Below are 20,057 nucleotides of genomic sequence, written 5' to 3' on the forward strand. Positions count from 1 at the left end.
TAAAGTGGCGTGGCAAAGCGATCCTTGCAGCGAGTGCCAAGTGTGGTAATGATAAACCGGTCCCTGTTTCAAGAGGGTAATAACTGAAGTTAGGGAAGGAAGTAGCAGGCAGCATGCTGAGCTGAAACCGGAGCGCTCATCACCCGACCTACATATTGCTTCCACTAACCCATTTGTTACAGATCAGAAGCAATTTTATAATGAAAGTGTGGGGTTCAGTCCTGAGAGCTCAAAAGGCACCAGCAGGCAGCAGCCGCATGAGCTTGTTGTATTAATGTTTTATCACCACCGACTTGACTGCCTGATTTTCCCAGGCAACGTGCTGCAAACGTGAAGTTATCCCAGCCTGGCACCTCCTTTTATTTTGAATTTCTGGGCTTCTGCTTTCTCTGGTGCCACTTGGTTGTAAAAACACACCTTAAATCGGCCTGTAAGGGGAAGGAACACAAAGATCTTTAGAGAAGAATGGACCTGAGCTGTTGTAAATGTGAGGGAAAGGATGAAAAGGATGAAGTGGGGAGAGTCAGATAATGAAAGAGGAGGAAAGAAGTGTAGCTATTTATATGCAAAGAGACCTAACCCGCGGGCTACCAAAACCGATGAGAAACTGAAGCGGGCTGTGGGGGCCAGACCACATCCACCTGCTATAGGCTGACTTGGTCAAAACCATGCTGGCGTGCAAGGAGCATGTCGAAGTGTGACGGCAACATCCGAAGCCCTGTGAATTCAGCTGCACCTCTGCTGCTAATAACCTTCAGTTGCCCCGCACGTGTGGATCCAACCCACAAAGTGGCGGTGGCAAAAACATTAGGCAGGACCCTGGGATGACAAATGAGAGGGGAAGCAGCAGTTCCTGTGAGGGTTTGATATTCTTGGCCAGCAAACCCAGGAATTACCTGTGCAAGTACTTACTAGAAATCTTTGCAGAGATTAGAGACTTGCAGGCGAGAGAGAAGATGGGGATCAGGCACTAACAAAAGAAATGCCCACCGGCTTAGGGAGATCAGCATCCAGCTGCTCAGTGCCTCATGATTTCCGATTGCAAACGCCTCCAGGCAGCTTTAATCATTTTCTGTGTGTGTCTGTATGGTATGGAGTGTGCTGGGGATCATCCTACTCTCCCCTTTGGGGCTAGTGCCCTGCAGTAGCACAAAAAAATGAGTCATGACTTTGCTTTATGCCACTTAATTTGCTCAGTCTGCCCCAACAAGCAGAACTTGTTTTCCTTTCCTCTATTGTAATTGAGTGTATCAAGCCCTGAAGCCTGCCTTTGCCTTCAGGTTTAGTCACAACCCGTAGATGAAGGTGCCTGTTTCCAAATTTCCAAATATTCTGCTTCAGCATTTGGGTTTCTTGTCTTCCTCACCTGGTTGCTTGAGCTGCTGCCCCTAAATCGATTAGTCAGAGCCTGGGACACTCCCATCTTGCAGAATCCCACTAATGCAAGAGTTTCCCTGCACCTGCACTTTGGCAGGTTCCCCAACTATCCCAGCCCTCTCTAGCCTGGGATCTCCAGATGCCAGAGCTGCTCCTATGCTGGAGCCATTCTCCTTTCCCTTTTCAAAACTGGTTTATTGCAAGACCTCCCCACGATGTAATTAGTTTTATTCTGTCTCGGCTTTGAGTGACCTCCCAGCGTATGGGTGGTGCTGCAGAACTGGAGGATTTGAGAACAAAGAGTTTCTGCAAACACTTTGTGAGAAAAAATGCTTTGAGAGAGGTCAAGAACTTCATCTGGTTTATGAATCCTGGACAAAAGCATCTATCCTACTTGTGTAGCTGTGGTGAGTGATTGTAGGCAAGTACTGGGAGACAGCCACTAACTTTAATAGCTTCTGCATCAGACTTCTCGTTAGTACAGTGGAGAGCATGAGATGAGGCAGTGAAGTGTTTAATCTTAACAGAATAATGTTATTCTAACCTCAGATCTCTCTTCAGGCTGAATCTGGAGTACAGCTATGTTGCTGTTGTCAAAAATAATGCTGTTCCATGTCTAGGTTGTAAATGAGTTTGAGCAAGGGGAGTGTTTTAGTGATGGGAAATGCTCTACTTATCCTTGTTTACTTCATTTAGCAGCACTGAGCTATTCCAGCAGTTTTGGAAATCCGTGGAGCAGTGAAGACATTGCTCCCATATCTTCTCCTGTGGCACATGTAATTGCAGTAAAATTGAATTTGATTGCTATGATTAATGTATATTGCTGTATGGCATCAGTAGCCTTTGGGCATTTGAATTCTCAGGTCTTACTTTGTCCCCTTTGAGAAAGAAAATGAAATGCTGACAAGCATGTGTTGATGGCATCCAGTGGTTTGAAGAAGTGAAGACACAGAACAAGGAGACACAGTCTCAAGTTGTGTCAAGGGAGGTCTAGGCTGGATGTTAGGAGGAAGTTGTTGGCAGAGAGAGTGATTGGCATTGGAATGGGCTGCCCAGGGAGGTGGTGGAGTCGCTGTCCCTGGAGGTGTTCAAGACAAGCCTGGCTGAGGCACTAAGTGCCATGATCTAGTTGGACTGGATGTTCCTGGTGGTCCTTTCCAACCATAGTGATTCACAGTGATTAGATGTTGTGCTGAGGGCTTTGGTTTAGTCAAGGCCTTGTCAGTGTGACACTAATGATTGGACTCGATGAGCTTGAAGGTCTTTTCCAATCTAAGAAATTCTGTGATTCTGTGATTGGATAGGGCTGGGTGCTTGGTTGGACTGGATGATCTTGGAGGCCTCTTCCAACCTGGCTGATTCTATGAAGGAGTCATTTTCATGTTGAGAAATCAAGGGCAAATACTTATTTTCCCAAGAAATACTTTGATTTTGCAATGCTTTCCAACAAAAAGTACTTTTTGGCATTTTTATAGCCATGCCTTCCTGTTTGTGAGCTCAAGTGCTTTGGGCATGCTCTGAGGTTAGGAGTTTTATTTTTCTAGATGTCACTAAGAGATTAAAAATTACATTTAGATTCTAGAGTTCTGATCAGTGATACTAACCCACAACATCAAAATAGTCTCCAAAACATCCAAAAGCTCTATAAGATTTTCTGTTCCTTCATAGTCTCTCCTTACAAATCCAATATAGATCAGATTAGAAAACTGAATTTAGGATTTCTCTTTATTTTAAAGCCCCACAGAAAGCAGAAGTTCAGCTCTTGGCCCAGCTGCAAGGCTGCTGGATGGGTTTGCTGATGCCTGCTCTCTGTCACCAATCTGATCTCACACTGCTTCACCATAGATGAGGAGAGAGCAGATGCCATAGGGATTTGTGTTAGCATAAGAATTCCCCCAAAGTGGGATTTTGCCACAGTGCTTTCAAAGCAACTGTATGGCCTTTGTATTGCTGGAGCAGATTTAGCCTGGAAGAGGGTTTAGATCCTTTGGGCGAGATGTGGGTCTTAGTTGCAACAGAACCAGTCTTTTTGGGGGTGCTGCTATAACCCTGATCAACCTGTGATCCCTTTAATGTTGAGTATTTTCCTCTTATTTGGTGGAAAACCTTGGAAAGAGCATTTTAAGATGCTGAAGGAACTGAATTGAGGGGAGTGAAAAGTCGCTCTCCAACCTGGGCTACACTGATTATCTGCCTCCAGCATTCTTGTTTTAAATGAGTGTAAATTGATTTAAAATGCTACCTTTTTCCTTCTTTTTCAAGGAACAGTAAGGAATCTTCCTTGCCTAACCCTGCAAACCAGCCAAAATTTATTCCCTTGAGTGCTTGTTTGCTTTCTGGGGACAGGCTTGGGAACCTCACTTGAATTCCTTGTGTGAGCAAACCCCACAGTGGCAGGATCAGGTTCACCATTTCTTAGCGAGCACTGATCAAAATTCACTGATCAAAACTCAGACCTTAGTGAGGCTACAAACACCAAGTCAAAAATTCTACAGCTGGATGTGTTTAGAGGTCATTTGGATGTGGTGCTTAGGGCTATGCTTTAAGGTGAATCTCATAGAGTAAGGTTATAGGTTGGACTTGAAGATCCTGAGAGTCTTTTCCCACCTGGATGTTTCTGTGATTCAGTGATCTTGTCCAAACTCCCTTGTGCCACATCAGATTTGTGCTGCAAGGGTTAATTCAGTGCCATCTGGCTTTGTGCTTGATCAAATATTGTTTGTGTTGTGGTAGCCAACATGAGGCCAGAGCAAGCTGCGGGTAATATGCTTGGCTAATCCAACAGAAATATGATTATGTCCTGTTCCTGCTCCAGATCATATCTGCAGTAATGAGTGATTTAGTAACACACAGTAGTGGCTGTGCAGACATGGCTTGAGGGCTGTAGATACCCTCAATGCGATGATCTCTGGCCAGTGGGCAACAGAGAGACAATAACAATGTGTAGCTTAGGTGCTTCACTTGAAATCAGTAATTGAGAGAGAGAAATCCCAGTCCTGGTGCAGAATGACTTCAGGGAGTCACCTGAGAAGCAGAAATTGGGGGTATTTTGCCGCAGTGACTTCCTAGGTGCTAATCTGAGGTTAAGCGGAAAAAAAATGGGCAGCTGGAGTTTTACTGCACTCTGCAAAATGGTCCATTTCAAGCAGGGAGTTCATTTAAGTGCTGTGCTGTTCTCGTGCTCGACAGGAATCTCAAGACCAATACCTAAGAGGATTAGAGAACATCACTGAGTGTTAAACAAGATCCAGGCTAAGCGGTGTGCACCAGTGAGCTTCTGCTCCAGGGGCTGTTTGAGGAAGCTATTACTTGCTGATGTGGAAAAAAAAGAGTGGGCTTGTGTGGGAAATACTCTTCCCTTGGCTGAAGCCTTCCTGTGGTTTATCTCTCTTGTATTCCCACTTGATGCAGCGTTTCCACCCTCTGCCCATCTTATGGACTTGTGTGCTCGCTGAGGGTGGTGATAGCTGCAGAGGATGCTGACGATCACCACATTTCTTCTGCTCTGATGCATTTAGCAGTTTTAAAGAGCTCTCCCTTAGATCTGTGTTGCCTGGGTTGAGAAAGGAGTGGGTGAGCATCCAGCCCACCAACGTAGGGTTGAGCACCCCAGGTGTCAGTATAGGTTGGGGACTGGCCTGTTGGAAGGCAGCAAAGGGAAAAAGGATTGGGAGTCCTAGTTGATGGGAAGTTGACCACGAGCCAGAAGTGTGCTCTTGTGGCCAGGAGGGCCAATGCCATTCTGGGATGTATTACAAGGGCTGTGGTGATGAGGAGAGAGGTTCTCCTGCCCCTCTACTCTGCCTTGGTAAGGCTGCATCTGGAGTATTGTGTCCATTTCTGGGCCATCCAGTTCAAGAGAGACATAGAACTGCTTGAGAGAGTCCATCACAGAGCCACAAAGATGATTAAGGGAATGGAACATCTCTGTTTTGAGAAGAGCCTGAGAGAGCTGGGGCTGTGCTGCTTGCAGGAGACTGAGAAGTGACCTCAGCAATGGTTATAAAGATGTAAAGGTGAGTGCCAGGAGGCTGGAGCCAGGCTCTGCTGGGTGATGCCCAGTGACGAGACAAGGAGCAATGGGTAGAAGTTGAGACATAGGAAATTTCATTTAAACATGAGGAGGATTTTCTTCACTGTGAGGGTGAAAGAACACTGGAACAGGCTGCCTAGGGAGGTTGTGGAGTCTCCCTCTCTGGAGATATTCAAAACCCACCTGGATGCATTCCTGTGTGATCTGCTCTAGGTGATCCTGCTCTGGCAGGGGGGTTGGACTGGATGAACTTTGAAGGCCCCTTCCAGCCCCTGGCATTCTGTGGTTCTGTGATTCTGTGAGCTGGAGCCCTTGCCACAGAAGGCTCGAGCTAAAGGCAGTCATTGGCAGGTAGAGCAATAAGGCCTTATGGTGCATGATTTTCCCTAGGAAGTCTCCACTTACTATGAAGAAGAGGAGCTGGGAGGCAGCCTTTTCTCAGAGTAAAAGAAATGCAGCACAAGGTAGTTTGGATGTTGAACTCCAACCTTTTGTTCCCATTGTGTAGAAGAGGCAACATGGAGACTCTGGCCCATGCCAGAATTCTCTTAAAAACACTTTGTAACACCTCAGGACATCACATAAAATTCTTCCCATGCTGCAGCAGAAATCATGACTTGTATTTCATCTCCAAGTATTTGAACCTTTGGGTCCATTTGAAAGGAAAAGAAAAAGCCCTGAGACCCCATGATGGAATAGTTCTTCAACAGCAAGGATTCATGTGAAACCCTCTTCTGGCTGACAGTCTGCAGTAGCACAGTGTGATGGTTTGGGAGTTACCTCCCCCCCCTCCCCTCCCCTCCTCTTATGAAGTCACCCAGACTAGGCTCAGCCAGCTGGAAGTTAGGGAATGAAGTTTTACATTCACAGCTTAGCACAATATATAACCAGATATTGACAACATATTACAAGTAGATACAGCTATATACAGAAATGTGCAAGTTAAAAGTAATACAGAAACACAATCCCCCCCCCCCCAGAAATCAGACTCCCCAGGAGGCGCTCCCAACCACACTTCCACCTTCTTTCCACCCCTCTGCCTTATCCCAGAGTCTGCCTTACGTGCAAGGTGAGTTTGAAGGATTGGCAAGGGGGGTTAGAAGCAGAATTAACTGGGTTACACAGCCAAAACAGGGAGAAAAGCACAGACACTGACTCTGACAGGTAGAGACTCTCACACTGTCTCATCTATGGTTGTGTCCTTGCTTTTATACATCTCAGCAAGCCTACGAGTGAAGTAGACATCACCACTGCTGCTTTTTCACAGCCTATCACCTATTTTTGATCACTGAAATAACCCAGTTAGCCTCACACTACACACAGAGGCATGGGGGGGAGATCATAGAATCAACCAGGTTGGAAGAGATCTCTAAGATCATCCAGTCCAACCCATCCCCCAGCTCTATCCAGTCAACTAGACCATGGCACTAAGTGCCTCATCCAGTCTTTTCTTGAACAATTTGCAGTAGAAAGGAGGGTCCAGGTTAGGGTATAAATAGTTCTGGCTTCCAGCCCAATTGTGTTTCTGCTTTTGCTGTTACAATCAAGCCTAAAAATAGATTCCCAATATCCTGCAAGAGGAGTGCAGCTTGGTGTGACACAGGAATTGATCACTGAGCAGGGAGGGGGAAAGACACATAAAGGAGATATCTCAATGAAAAAGCTGTTATGCAGCAATGTCAGTGAAAAGCCTGTGGAAAAGCTTTGCTACTCCAGCCTGTCTGTTGTCCTCTGCTTGTGAGGAGGATGCAGTAGTTCTGTATAATATTAACCACCTACAGCAGAAGGCTCTGGTGTTATTTGTGCCAAATCCATCTTTCCCACACAGCATTTCATGGTCTCATTTCCTCTTGTTTACCCTATTTGTTTTTACCTTCGTTGTGATGAGCCCAGGAGGATGAAGAGTAGGTTTCTGTAAACCATGGTAGATGTCAGTGTTATTGGGTTATATTTATCCTGTTCTCAGCATCCTTGTGTTGTGTAACACAGGATATTGCAATTTCTGCATTTTTATTGCTCCTATCTTTAGCAGCAGCAGAGGATCATGCCTCACATTCTTCATTCAGGTTTTGGCCAGTTTGTTTTGTTTCTTACATCAGAAAGGACTTGCCTGAATCATAGAATCATAGAATCAACCAGCTTGGAAGAGACCTCCAAGATCATCCAGTCCAACATAGCACCCAGCCCTGGCCAATCAAGCAGACCATGGCACTAAGTGCCCCAGCCAGGCTTGGCTTCAACACCTCCAGGGGGAGCGACTCCACCACCTCCCTGGGCAGCCCATTCCAATGCCAATCACTCTCTCTGACAACAACTTCCTTCTAACATCCAGCCTAGACCTCCCCCAGCACAACTTGAGACTGTGTCCTCTTGTTCTGTTGCTGGTTGCCTGGCAGAAGAGACCAACCCCACCTGGCTACAGCCTCCCTTCAGGTAGTTGCAGACAGCAATGAGGTCTGCCCTGAGCCTCCTCTTCTGCAGGCTGCACACCTCCAGCTCCCTCAGCCTCTCCTTGTAGGGTTTGTGTTCCAGGCCTCTCACCAGCTTTGTCACCCTTCTCTGGCCACATTCCAGTATCTCAACATCTTCTGCATGGAACCAGAGAAGGGATAGGAGCTAACTGGCAATCACTGGAGAAAGCTGACTAATGGCTCCTGAATGATGTCCTGAATATTAAGCATCTCTAATTGGGCTGTAAAATGATGGAAAAAGAAGAATCTTATCAGTGCTTATTGATATCTGAAGGTTAAGTGTCAAGAGAATGGGGCCAGACTCTTTTCAGTGGTGCCCAGTGGAAGGAAAATGGGCAGCAGCCAAACTAGAACAAAAGAAGTTCCACCTAAACATCAATTCTTTTCTGTGCTGGAGCAGGCTGACTGCAGAGGCTGTGGAGTCTCCTGTGGATAGATTCCAAACCCACCTGGACATTGTGATCCAGGGCAACGCTGCTGTGGCTAAGTCTGCTTTAGCAAGGGGGTTGGGCTGGATGATATCCAGAGGTTATCTCCAGCCTCCACCATCCTGAGGTTCTGTGTGATTCTGTGACAGTAGCACCATGCTGGACACAGAAATCACTGTTAGTGTGTCTGTAGTGGAAGAACCATGGAGTCACCCAGCTCTGTGGCTGGAGAGCTCAGTACTGTGCCAGCACAAACCCGAGCTTATGGGCAGGAAAAAGATCCTAAAGCAAGAGTGACATTAGGGAGAGGGAGTGAGGTATTAAAGCATAAAAGAACCTTTTGTCTGCCTAATCTTTGCTATGGCAAAACTATAGTGACCAAGTTCAATCTGCTTTGTGCATTGGCACTGCAAGGTTTTAAGGATGGTCTAAGGCAGCTGCAGCCAATTGTATTTGCACAGATAAGCTGGAGCAAAGAATTAAGCTCAGAAAATCTGGCTAGGTTTATCTTCAAAGCATTTCCAAGCAGCTAATTGAAAATTATCCAAGCCACCTTCCTGATTTCTTGCATATTATTGCCTTAATTTGCCAGCAAATGGAAAGTGCTTGGAAAACTCACAAAGGATTTGTGAGTGCTAAGCTTTACTACTTGGAATTTATTTAATTATAAATGTGTCCTTGCTCATGTGATAACTTAAAGCCAGTTTGTGCTGCTCTCATCCATGCTTCAGACTCCAGTGGGACTAACCATGTAAAAACAGGTCTCTGACATGAGCAGTGGGCCAGGGTATTCCTGTTGTCATCTCATCCAGATCACTCTTTCTCCCTGTGCTTCAGCTGTCCCTGCAGCACTGATGGTGAGCACAGTGTTGGGTGTATGGTCAGCTGGCTGCTCTCTTTCTCATTCATGAAACCTTTCCTGGTATGTGGGATCATAGAATCAGTCAGGGTTGGAAGGCACCACAAGGATCATCTAGTTCCAACCCTCCTGCCATGGGCAGGGACACCCTACCCTAGGGCAGGCTGGTCACAGCCTCCGCCAGCCTGGCCTTAAACACCTCCAGGGACGGGGCCTCAACCACCTCCCTGGGCAACCCATTCCAGGCTCTCACCACTCTCATGCTCAACAACTTCCTCCTCACATCCAAGCTGAACCTCCCCATCTCCAGCTTTGCTCCATTCTCCCCAATCTTATCACTTCCTGATAGCCTCAAAACTCCCTCCCCAGCTTTTTTGTAGGCCCTCTTCAGATACACAGTGTCCCTTCAGGTAGTTGTAGACAGCAGTAAGATCTAAACCAGCGAGTGGATTACACATGGCCCATGTGCCACAACAGAAGGAGTACTGATAATCCTTTGAAGCCAAACTCTCTGAGAAAAACTCATTGTGTCCTACCAGGAGAAATTAAATCATGGAATCATTGTAGAATCATAGAATCAATCAGATTAGAAGAGATCATCCAGTCCAACCCAGCCCTGGGCAATCAACCAGACCATGGCACTAAGTGCCTCATCCAGTCTTGTCTTGAACACCTCCAGGGATGACGACTCCACCACCTCCCTGGGCAGCCCATTCCAGTGCCAATCACTCTCTCTGGCACAACTTCCTCCTAACATCCAGCCTAGACCTCCCCTGGTACCACTTGAGGCTGTGTCCCCTTGTTCTGTTGCTGTTTGCAATGTACAGACCCAGATGGATTTGTCTCTTTCTGAAACACTGTGAGCTTGATACTTGGCTGGTGACTTTCCCAGATTGAGAGCATCTGTTCAGTAAGGTCAGGCTCATTTGTATGTCAAAGAGAATAACTGAGCCGGCCCTTTGCAACCCCTGAGCATCATCTGAGGCTGCTCCTCCCTGGTTTACAGGATGTTTTCTGATCATTTTTAATGTCCCATTCCTATTCCTTAGCAAATATCTCCAGGTATGCCATAGGATCAGAAAAAAAAAGATTAAAATTGCTCATAAACCATAAACTGTGCTCAGCTACGGAAAGCAGGAGTTATGAATAGATGTTATTTGCCACAATAATACCCTATAAAAGTCAAAACCCATAGAATGAAAGGGAAGATTAACTATTATTGGGCATGCTTCAGCAACTGGAATTATTTTGCATGTCAGTTACGAGTTAATTTGTAACATTAATCTAATCACAGACCTCAGCTGGGGCACAAAATGTTTTTAATTAGTCCTGTGACTTTTAAAATGATCACCTGCTGAAAAGCTTGCAAGTTTTACTATGATTTAATGCTAACTATTAGGGAGGGGATATCTTTCCAATACAAATCATATGCTGTCATTGCCTTGCTGGTTTTGTTGTGTCGAGACTTGGTAATGTTGGCAGCCTGGTAGCAGCTGTGCAGCTGGGGGCAGGGGGGGTGGAAATCGAGTTAAAATCTTGCTGCAAAATGAGCTGTGAGATAATAGCATTGGGACTGAGTCAATGTAAGCAAGAGATCACCAGCTGAGTCATTAAAAATAGAGATGAATGGGAGGCAATAAATGGATGGCTCGGATGAATAAGAATGATTAGGAAGTGTAGTGAAGTTGGTGGTGGGGTTTTTTTTTCCCCTGAAGATTATATTTTGTCCTCTAAACTGGCATATGGCTCCTATGAAAGCTCATATTCCCAGGGGATGTGTCACTGCCAGCTTATAAATACTTCAAGAGATAAAAAAGCAGCTTGGTGGGCAGCACTGGTGAGCAGAAGTGGGCATCCTGCCCATGGCACCTGGTTGTGAGTCATTAGCCCAGGTCCATCAGAAGATGGCCAGGATGTGGGCTTTGGAGGCAGAGAAGGTTTCTGTGGGGGAGGAATCTGCTTTTTGGAGGGGAGGACTGGTTGATTCCCTGGAATTGTTTCATTTTGTGCTTGCTGTTAAGTAGGGCTAAGAGTAAGCAAAGTCAAAGGGAGGATGATGTGGGTACCTGAGGGTGATGTGGGTGCCTGAGGCTGGCAGCCAAGACTTCTGCTGCTTCAAGGAAAAGAAAACTTCAGTGAAAAGCTTTAATCTCTTTCCTGACTCATGAAACATCAATATATAATCATGAAGTATCAAAGGAGACATCCCAGTGCTCATGAAGAGGCAGTAGGAGTGTTTCCTGCAAGGTGAAGATGTGTCACTTTGGGGCCTCTTGGCTCCTGGTCACATCAGCTAATTAACAGATGGTCTTTTTCTGTCCATTGAAATCAATGACAGCAAAATCAGTCCCTAGCCAAGCAACTTTTCTTTACAAGTGCAGTCAAAAGTAATACCAGAGTTATGCTGGACATGGGGAGCATGCAGCTGAAGTCAGCCAGCTGCTGATTTGGATGAACATTTGATTTACAACAGGGTAACAGGAACAGTTCCTCCCCTTAGAGCTTTATCCAGTACCTAATCATCCCTTCTGGCTTTAATAACGGGAGAGAGCTAAAGCACTCTTATTTATCGTTGCCAATATTGCACCCAAAGATGAGAAAACAGATTTAAAGCTGTAAGAGCCATAAGAACATTGGAAGGATGAAAAAGTGAGGGAATACAACCTTTCATCCAAGGCATTATTGGATTACCCATAGGAGTCTGGACCTGAAAAGCAGTTCCCTCTTGGCTTCCTGGCTCACCCTGCCCTACACAACCATCACATTCCTACTCAGATCTGGACCTTGAAGTATTCTGTGCACTCTGCTGCCCAGGCAGGGTAATTAAGATAGAATTGTCAGCCAACAAAAATTGGATCTCATTTGTTCAACTTACCTTAAGGACCAGACCTGTTGTAACACTGCTGACCTGGATGTTTAATATTTGTTTGTCTATATGGTCTATCCTCTGCTCTTTTGGGATGAGAGCAGGACTTTGATGCTGCTTTAATCATCATGCTTTGCCAGGTCCTCCTGCCCTGGTGCCTACAAGAGGTACAGGAAAGCACACAGGTGCTTGTACATGCCTCAGCTACCAGTATGTGTCAATAAGTTGTTCCAGCCACACACAGATGAGTATTAAATTCCTTACCAAAGGCTTCTCTGTTCCCAGTTTACAGTGTTCTGAACATGATTTGTCTTCTTGGGGAAGCAAAATGCTCTTCTTACCCCATTCTCTGCTGATGAGGCTGTTGCCATCTCACAAGGAACCTCTCAAGTATATATTGGGAAACACAGGATGCTTTGAAGAAGTTCTCTAACCAAAGGACTCTTGCCTGGCACTTGTTGTGTATTTAAGACCAGCATTTAGAGCTCTTTTCCAGCCTTAATGATTGTATGATTTCATGTTAATCATGGTACTGTTGGGTTGATGTTTGGATTTGATAACTTTAGAGGTCTTTTCCAACCTTAATGATTCTATGGTGGTCATGGTAGTGTTAGGTTGATGGCTGAACTTGATGATCTTAGAGGTCTTTTCTAACCTGAATGATTCTATGGTGGTCATCATAGTGTTAGGTTGATGGTTGAACTTGATGATCTTAGAGGTCTTTTCTAACCTGAATGATTCTATGGTGGTCGTGATAGTGATAGGTCGATGGCTGAAGTTGATATCTTAGAGGTCTTTTCTAACCTTAGTGATTCCATGATTCTATAGTGGTCACAGTAGTGTTAGGTCAGTAGTTGCACTTCATGGTCTTAAAGGTCTTTTCCAACCTTAATAGTTCTATAGTGGTCACAGTAGTGTTAGGTCAGTAGTTGCACTTCATGGTCTTAAAGGTCTTTTCCAACCTTAATGGTTCTATAGTGGTCACAGTAGTGTTAGGTCAGTAGTTGCACTTCATGGTCTTAAAGGTCTTTTGCAAAGTCTATGATTCTATAGTGGTCACAGTAGTGTTAAGTCAGTAGTTGAACTTTATGATCTTAAAGGTCTTTTCCAACCTTAATGATTCTATAGTGGCCATGGTAGTGTTGCATTGGGAGTTGAACTTTACGATCTTAGAGGTCTTTTCCATCATTAATGATTGTATGATTTTATAGTAGCAGTGGTAGTGTTGGGTTGATGGTTGGACTTGATGACCCTAGAGGTCTTTTCCACCTTTAATGATTCTAGGAACCTTAATGCTTCCATCATTTAGAATTCAGCCAAGGTATTTAAGCAAACATGCTGGCGGGTGCCTCATGATCAGGTGCTGCAGTGCACAGGAAGCAGTCGAGAGGCGGCAGTCTGCATCGGTAATCAGGTTAGAGTCAGCTGCCTGTGCCCTGCAGCTCGCTCCCAAATGGCATGTAGTCTAATTAGTTATAGAAAGGATTTTACTGAATAGCTGTAAACAGATCTGAGGGCTTGGAATCAAATCAATCTGACTGTGGAAACTTTTCAGGATAATTATAAACTGTTATTGGCAAAGGACTTGTAACAGTGGGGAAATTTGTAGCTCTGATGCTGTCCTCTGTGGTGGGAGGAAGGACAGAGGGTGTGAGGGTCCATGTCTAAGCAGGGTCTTCCTCAGAGGAGGAGAAGGGGCTGCAGCTGATAGAGACCTTCTCTCTTGAGAGATTTTTTTCCCAGTACTTTAGGTGGAGAGCAGGCAGGAAGAAAGGGATCTGGGGGTACTGGTAGATAGTAGCTGAAGATGAGCCAGCAGTGTGCCCAGGTGGACAGGAGAGTCAATGGCATCCTGGCCTGGATCAGGAACAGTGTGGCCAGTAGGACAAGGGAGGTTATTCTGCCCTGGTACTCTGCACTGGTCAGGCCACACCTTGAATACTGTGTCCAGTTCTGAGCTCCTCAATTCAAGAGAGATGTTGAGGTGCTGGAAGGTGTCCAGAGAAGGGTGACAAAACTGATGAGGGGCCTGGAGCACAGCCCTGTGAGGAGAGGCTGAGGGAGCTGGGGGTGTGCAGCCTGCAGCAGAGGAGGCTCAGAGCAGACCTCATTGCTGTCTACAACTACCTGAAGGGAGGCTGTGGCCAGGTGGGGTTGGTCTCTTCTGCCAGGCAACCAGCACCAGAACAAGAGGACACAGTCTCAAGTTGTGCTGGGAGAGATCTACACTGGATGTTAGGAGGAAGTTGAGAGTGATTGGCATTGGAATGGGCTGCCCAGGGAGGTGGTGAAATCGCTGTGCCTGGAGGTGTTGAAGCAAAGCCTGGATGAGGCACTTAGTGCCATGGTCTGGTTGATTGGCTAGGGCTGGGCAATAGATTGGACTGCATGAGCTTGGAGGTCTCTTCCAAGCTGGTTGATTCTATGATTCTTTGAAGATACCTTTAAGATCATCATGCCCAACTTAACCCAGCACTACCAGGTCTAAGAAAACCTTGTCACTCAGCACCACATCTGCATGGCTTTTAAACCCCTCCAGGTATGAGGATTCCACTACTGCCCTGGGCAGCCTGTTCCAGACAACCCTTTGGGGGAAAAAATGTTCTTAATATCCAACCTAAACCTCCTCTGATTCAACTTGAGGCCATTTCCTCTTGTCTTATCACTCATTAATGGTGGCCCAATACCTGAGGTCCCTCCACACCCCAATAGCAGTAAAATGTATACTTACTAAAAAAGGAAAAGATGAACAACATTGGAGGCTTTTGAGCATGGTTTTACATAAAAGCATGTGCAAAAATTCTCTTTTCACAGATCAGGATGGTCCTGGCCCAGACCTTTGCCATCTTTCTACTGATGTAAGCACCAAAAATCTCATCTCCTGGACAGGCAGGTCCTCACTACCCCGCGACGCCACCCTAGCCACTGGCCCCACCTTGACCTGCTGCTCAACTCTGTGTTCCCGTTCATGGCAATGCCCCGGAATTCAGCTGGAGAAAATGGCTTTTGCTTCACTCAGACACTTGATTTCTCCTGCCCATCTCCTTGTCCCAGAGAGGTTGGTCAGACCTTCGATGCACTGAGTGGGGAGGAGGCCTGCAGAACCTTGCTGAGCAATGGCACAGCATCCTCTGGTGTGCCCAGCCCCTCTGATTCTTGTGCCCATCCCCTCTGCTCCACCACCCCAGGAGAAGAGGAGACCCAGTTCAGCGAAGGGATTAAATACGTCTCGGCCGAAGGGGAGGAACTGGCGTGCGGCTGGGGGGGCTTCACCCCTGGGTGCTTGCAGCTCTTTAACACATCCAAGGGTGTCTTGTTCTTCCTCTGCGTGGCCTCCTTCCTGCAAGGCATGACGGTGAACGGCTTCATCAACACGGTCATCACCTCCATCGAGCGGCGCTTCGACCTCCGCAGCTACCAGAGCGGGCTGATCGCCAGCTCCTACGACATCGCAGCCTGCGTCTGCTTGACCTTCGTCAGCTATTTTGGGGGCAACGGCCACAAACCACGCTGGCTGGGCTGGGGCGTGCTGGTCATGGGCCTGGGCTCCCTGCTCTTTGCCTTGCCCCACTTCACCACGGGACGCTACGAGGCACGTTCGGCAGCAGAGGTGGGCGTCTGCGGGGGCAACCAGAGCCTGCCCTGTGCCCAAGCTGCCTCCAGCCTTTCCAGCTACCGGTTTGTCTTCATGCTGGGGCAGTTCCTGCATGGAATGGGGGCCACGCCGCTCTACACACTTGGTGTCACCTATTTAGATGAAAATGTCAAGACTAACTACTCCCCTGTGTATATTGGTGAGTCAGGCTGGAGGGGCAGCTCAGACCCATGGGCTTGAGTGATGGGCTGGTCCACCTACCTCGGCAGAGAACCATTTGCCTTGACTCAGAGCCTTCTTGGACAGTTTCATGGCAGACACTTTTAGTCTTTTGCTCCCCATAGCGGGTGAGGTGGTACTTGGAGGGATGTGGCAGCTTTTGGGGAGGTTTTGATTATTTCCAGGCATGAACTGTGGGTGCAGCCAAGTGTTTTTACTCCTGTAGCACATGCCTTGCAGATCAGGAGGTGCCTCCTGATCCTGGCACGGGGCCAGCTGTCCAGCATGCTCCAGCACGTGTGTGGCATTAGAATCTCTGGCAAACAACCACAAAATCATGCCCTGTCCATGCAAAGGGACATCGTCCCTTTAGCACTGCAGCAGAGCAGGGATAGTTGCTGGGCTGTGCAGGTACTGCTGGTGCAAAGCACAGCCAGGAGAAGAGGTTCAAGCTCTGTGTTGCTGATCACTTCTTCGCAGTGAAACTGGTGGAAAGTGGTGACATCTTAGCAATTAGTTCATTTAGCAGAAGGCTGTGCAGAGAGAGATCACAAGGTGATCATCAGCAAGTGCACAGAATCACAGAATTCCAGGTTGGAAGGGACCCTCAGGAGCATCTGGTCCAACCTTTCTTGGCAAAGATCTTTGCATGGCAGCAAACAAACAAAATAAGTGCCAGTGGTGCTGTAGCATCAGTGGGGAGGTAATGCCACTCCTCATCACACAGGCAGTCAGGCTGTGGCTTCAGGATCAGGTAGATCCCTGCTAGGTCTGGCTTTCCATTGAAGCAGTTTTGGTTGCCCCATGCTATCAGAATTCCCTAGGATGGGTGTGAAAGTTTCCCTGGGACTTAATGTGAGAGGAAAGACTTGTTAAAACTGGAATGTCTGTCTTGTGGGGAAAGACTGAGAGCCCTGGGGCTGTGTAGCCCAGAGAAGAGCAGCCTGAGAGGGAATCTTAATGCTTATAAATATCTGAAGGTTGAGTGTCAAGAAGAGGCCAGTCTCTCTTCAGTGGTGCCCTGTGACAGAACAAGGGGCAATGAGTACAAACTACAGCTCAAGAAAGTCCACCTCAACATGAGGAAAAAGTTCTTTGCTGTGAGGGTGCTGGAGCCATAGAGCAGGCTGTCCAGAGAGGTTGTGGAATCTCCTTCTCTACAGAGATACCAAACCCTGCTGGCCATTGTGATCCTGAGCAAGCTGCTGTGGCTGACCCTGCGTTAGCAGGGGGATTGGACTGGATGGCATCCTGGCTTGGATCAGGAACAGTGTAGCCAGTAGGGCAAGGGAGGTTATTCTTCCCCTGTACTCAACACTGGTCAGGCCACAGCTTGAGTCCTGTGTCCAGTTCAGGGCTCCTCAACTCAAAAAAGATGTTGAGGTGCTGGAAGGTGTCTAGGGAAGAGCAGCAAGGCTGGGGAGGGGCCTGGAGCACAGCCCTGTGAGGAGAGGCTGAGGGAGCTGGGGGTGTGCAGCCTGCAGAAGAGGAGGCTCAGGGCAGAGCTCATTGCTGTCTACAACTGAACATGAAGGGAGGCTGTAGCCAGATGGGGTTGGTCTCTTCTGCCAGGCAGCCAGGAACAGAACAAGGGGACACAGCCTCAAGCTGTGCTGGGGCAGGAGGGAGTTGTTGTCAGAGAGAGTGATTGCCATTGGAATGGGCTGCCCAGGGAGGTGGTGGAGTCGCCGCCCCTGGAGGTGTTGAAGCCAAGCCTGACTGGGCCACTTAGTGCCATGGTCTGGTTGATTGGCCAGGGCTGGGTGATCTTTTGGACTGGATGATCTTGGAGGTTTCTTCCAACCTGCTTGATTCTATGAGGCACTTAGGGCCATGGTCTAGTTAATTGGACAGGGCTGGGTGCTAGGTTGGACTGGTTGATTCTATGATATCCAGAGATCCCTTCCACCTCCACCATTCTGTGATTCTGTGAGCTGCCTGCCTTTGTTTCTCAGTGGTTCAGGGGTATGTGAGGTAGACAGAGGCTGAGCATCCCACGTCCAGGAGTGACTGGGCTGGCTCAGGGGGGCAGGGGCTGCTGGGCACTGGCAGCACTGGGCAGCAGCCCTGCCTGAAGTGCTGCTGTTTCTCTAACCAGGGCTTCTTTTCCCTTTCAGCTGTGTTCTACACTGCTGCAATCCTGGGGCCTGCAGCGGGTTATCTGGTAGGAGGAATGTTTCTAAATATTTATACTGAAATTGGCAGAGAGTAAGTGGCTGAAAAATCATCTTGTTCCTTTTCCTTTATGTTTTATGTTGCCTTTGGGGTGAAAAAAAAAAAAAAACCAAACCCAACCCAACCAACCAAAACAAGAAAAAACCCTACTGATGATCTGGAAGTATGATCTGGTGCCTGGGAACATGCCATGGGTGTTCAGTGATGTTTCTGGGGGTGTGGGGAGGCTGAAGCTGGAAGGGTGGTTCGTGTTAGTGCTGTGGCTGGAAGAAAATTGCTGACAAACCTGTCAGCTTGGATCCTTCCTCACGCTGCACTGCCTGGCCTAATGGGGCTGTGAGCAGCAGGTGAAGTTTCTGAGTGAGTTCCCTGATGAGCTCCCAGTAATGCTGCTCAGCTCTCTCCTTATCCAGCCAGGATGCCTGGGCCCCCTCCATGCTTTGTAGTATTTGGAATTTATTTTTATCTCTTTATAGGCTCTTTGGCAGATGAATGGGTTAAAAAGGGGGAGAAAGTTTCCAGGGCATGCAATGGATTATTTCCACCAGTATTCCATCAGTAATCTAATTGAGGATGCCTCTGCTAACTGCAGAGGGGGTTGGACTAGATGACCTTTGGAGGTCCCTTCCAACTCACACCATTCTATGATTCTATGCTTGCAAAGGATGACTTTGGGGTGGAACAATGGTTGTAGCAAGCTCCAAAGTGCATGTGAGATGCGGAGAGGTGAATGTGCAAGCTGGAGATGAAGGGAGGATCAAATGTTGTAATTTCCTGGGTTCTTTCCTGTGCTCTCTGGGGAGGCAGTGCTGTGGTGTGGCAAGGAGGGCTGATGGCTGCCCTGTAGATCACAAAGGAAGAAACCAGAGCTCCATGACATCCCCCTTTGTGTCCCCCCAGGTCCTACCAGCTTCACACTGAGCTGCCCTGCTACATCTCAAACCACTTCTCTCCCTTGTGTCCTCTCCACTTTGTTTCTTGCAGGACCGACATGGCCCCAGAGAACACACTGTGGGTGGGGGCATGGTGGATTGGCTTCCTCGGGGCTGGAGCAGCCTCCCTCCTCATCTCCATCCCCATCCTGGGCTACCCCCAGCGCCTCCCAGGTACACTGCTCGAGGGACTTGGGGCTAGACTTCATGGTCACCATGGGACTTACATCCTCACACACAGCTGTAGCTAGGGACGCTGCTGGGAGAGGAAGATCTCCCAGTGGATTTCATCCCCATGGCTTTCCAGCTGCCTGTTTCCCTGCTCCTCCCTTGCAGCTGTTGGCAGCTGGAAGATGTCATGTTGCATCCTCCCCTGGCAAATCCAGTACTTCCATTGCATCCCATCCCATGTCTCACTTGCTCCTTGTTCCCAGTTGCCTTTGCTTTTCAGGATCCCAGCGGTACATCGTGATGAGAGTGTCAGAGGCTCATCAGCTCAAGGATGGGAGCCACAAAAAAGCATCAGATCCAGACTTTGGGAAAACAGTTAAAGATCTACCTCGGTAAGGACCCCACATCTGAGGTTCAGGGAACCCTCCCCAAAGGCAAGAGCAGTGGGCTCCAGCTGAGCTTGCTTTCTGTGGTGCTGGCTAAAAGGTTTGGCCTGTCTCCAAACATGCTTTCTCACAGGGGAAATTGCAAAGTGCCTGCTCCTATCAGCAGCCAGGGGCTCTTGGCAAATGGGCTGAGCTAGACACTGTGCTGGGGACCGTGTGGGAGAGCAGGGGACAAGTGGCTGTTCCTGCCTGTGGTTTTCAGAAGCTCATGTCTGAGTGTGATCCACCTGCTGTCACGGGCATCGCACTGAGGTTCACTGAGAGCAGCTTGGTGCCAGCTTCTAGGTCACAAGACAAGCACAGGCATTGCCACCTCCTTCCCTCTCCCTGGCAGCTTTATTTCCTCCAGTCTGCTTGTGTTAGCCTCTCCTGGGCAATCGGGTGTTGTTCGAGGTCTCCTTCTCTCCATTCCCTCAGGGCTTTTCTTCCTTCCCTCTGCTTTTGCCTGTGTTAAATCCCTGTTCTGTCCTTTTAACATGAAAAGA

General features: G+C 47.7%; 1 protein-coding gene and 1 long non-coding RNA gene across 2 annotated transcripts in view; one reads left to right on the forward strand and one right to left on the reverse strand.

The window, feature by feature from the left end:
- SLCO4A1 (solute carrier organic anion transporter family member 4A1) overlaps positions 1-20,057 on the forward strand; it is a 32,913-nt gene that overhangs the window by 644 nt on the left and 12,212 nt on the right. Inside the window, exons 2-5 of the mRNA XM_064167575.1 lie at positions 14,849-15,828; positions 17,966-18,056; positions 19,008-19,129; positions 19,407-19,518. Coding sequence (XP_064023645.1) covers positions 15,003-15,828; positions 17,966-18,056; positions 19,008-19,129; positions 19,407-19,518 — 1,151 coding nt within the window. The 5' untranslated portion in view covers positions 14,849-15,002. The remainder of the gene's footprint in view (positions 1-14,848; positions 15,829-17,965; positions 18,057-19,007; positions 19,130-19,406; positions 19,519-20,057) is intronic.
- On the reverse strand, positions 102-851 carry LOC135188256 (uncharacterized). Its single transcript, XR_010307635.1, has 2 exons — positions 581-851; positions 102-428 (listed from the first exon to the last, which is right to left on the reverse strand). It is a non-coding gene; the product is annotated as an uncharacterized LOC135188256 (long non-coding RNA).

The sequence above is a fragment of the Pogoniulus pusillus genome, chromosome 29, assembly GCF_015220805.1.
Source record: "Pogoniulus pusillus isolate bPogPus1 chromosome 29, bPogPus1.pri, whole genome shotgun sequence".
NCBI lineage: Eukaryota > Metazoa > Chordata > Aves > Piciformes > Lybiidae > Pogoniulus > Pogoniulus pusillus.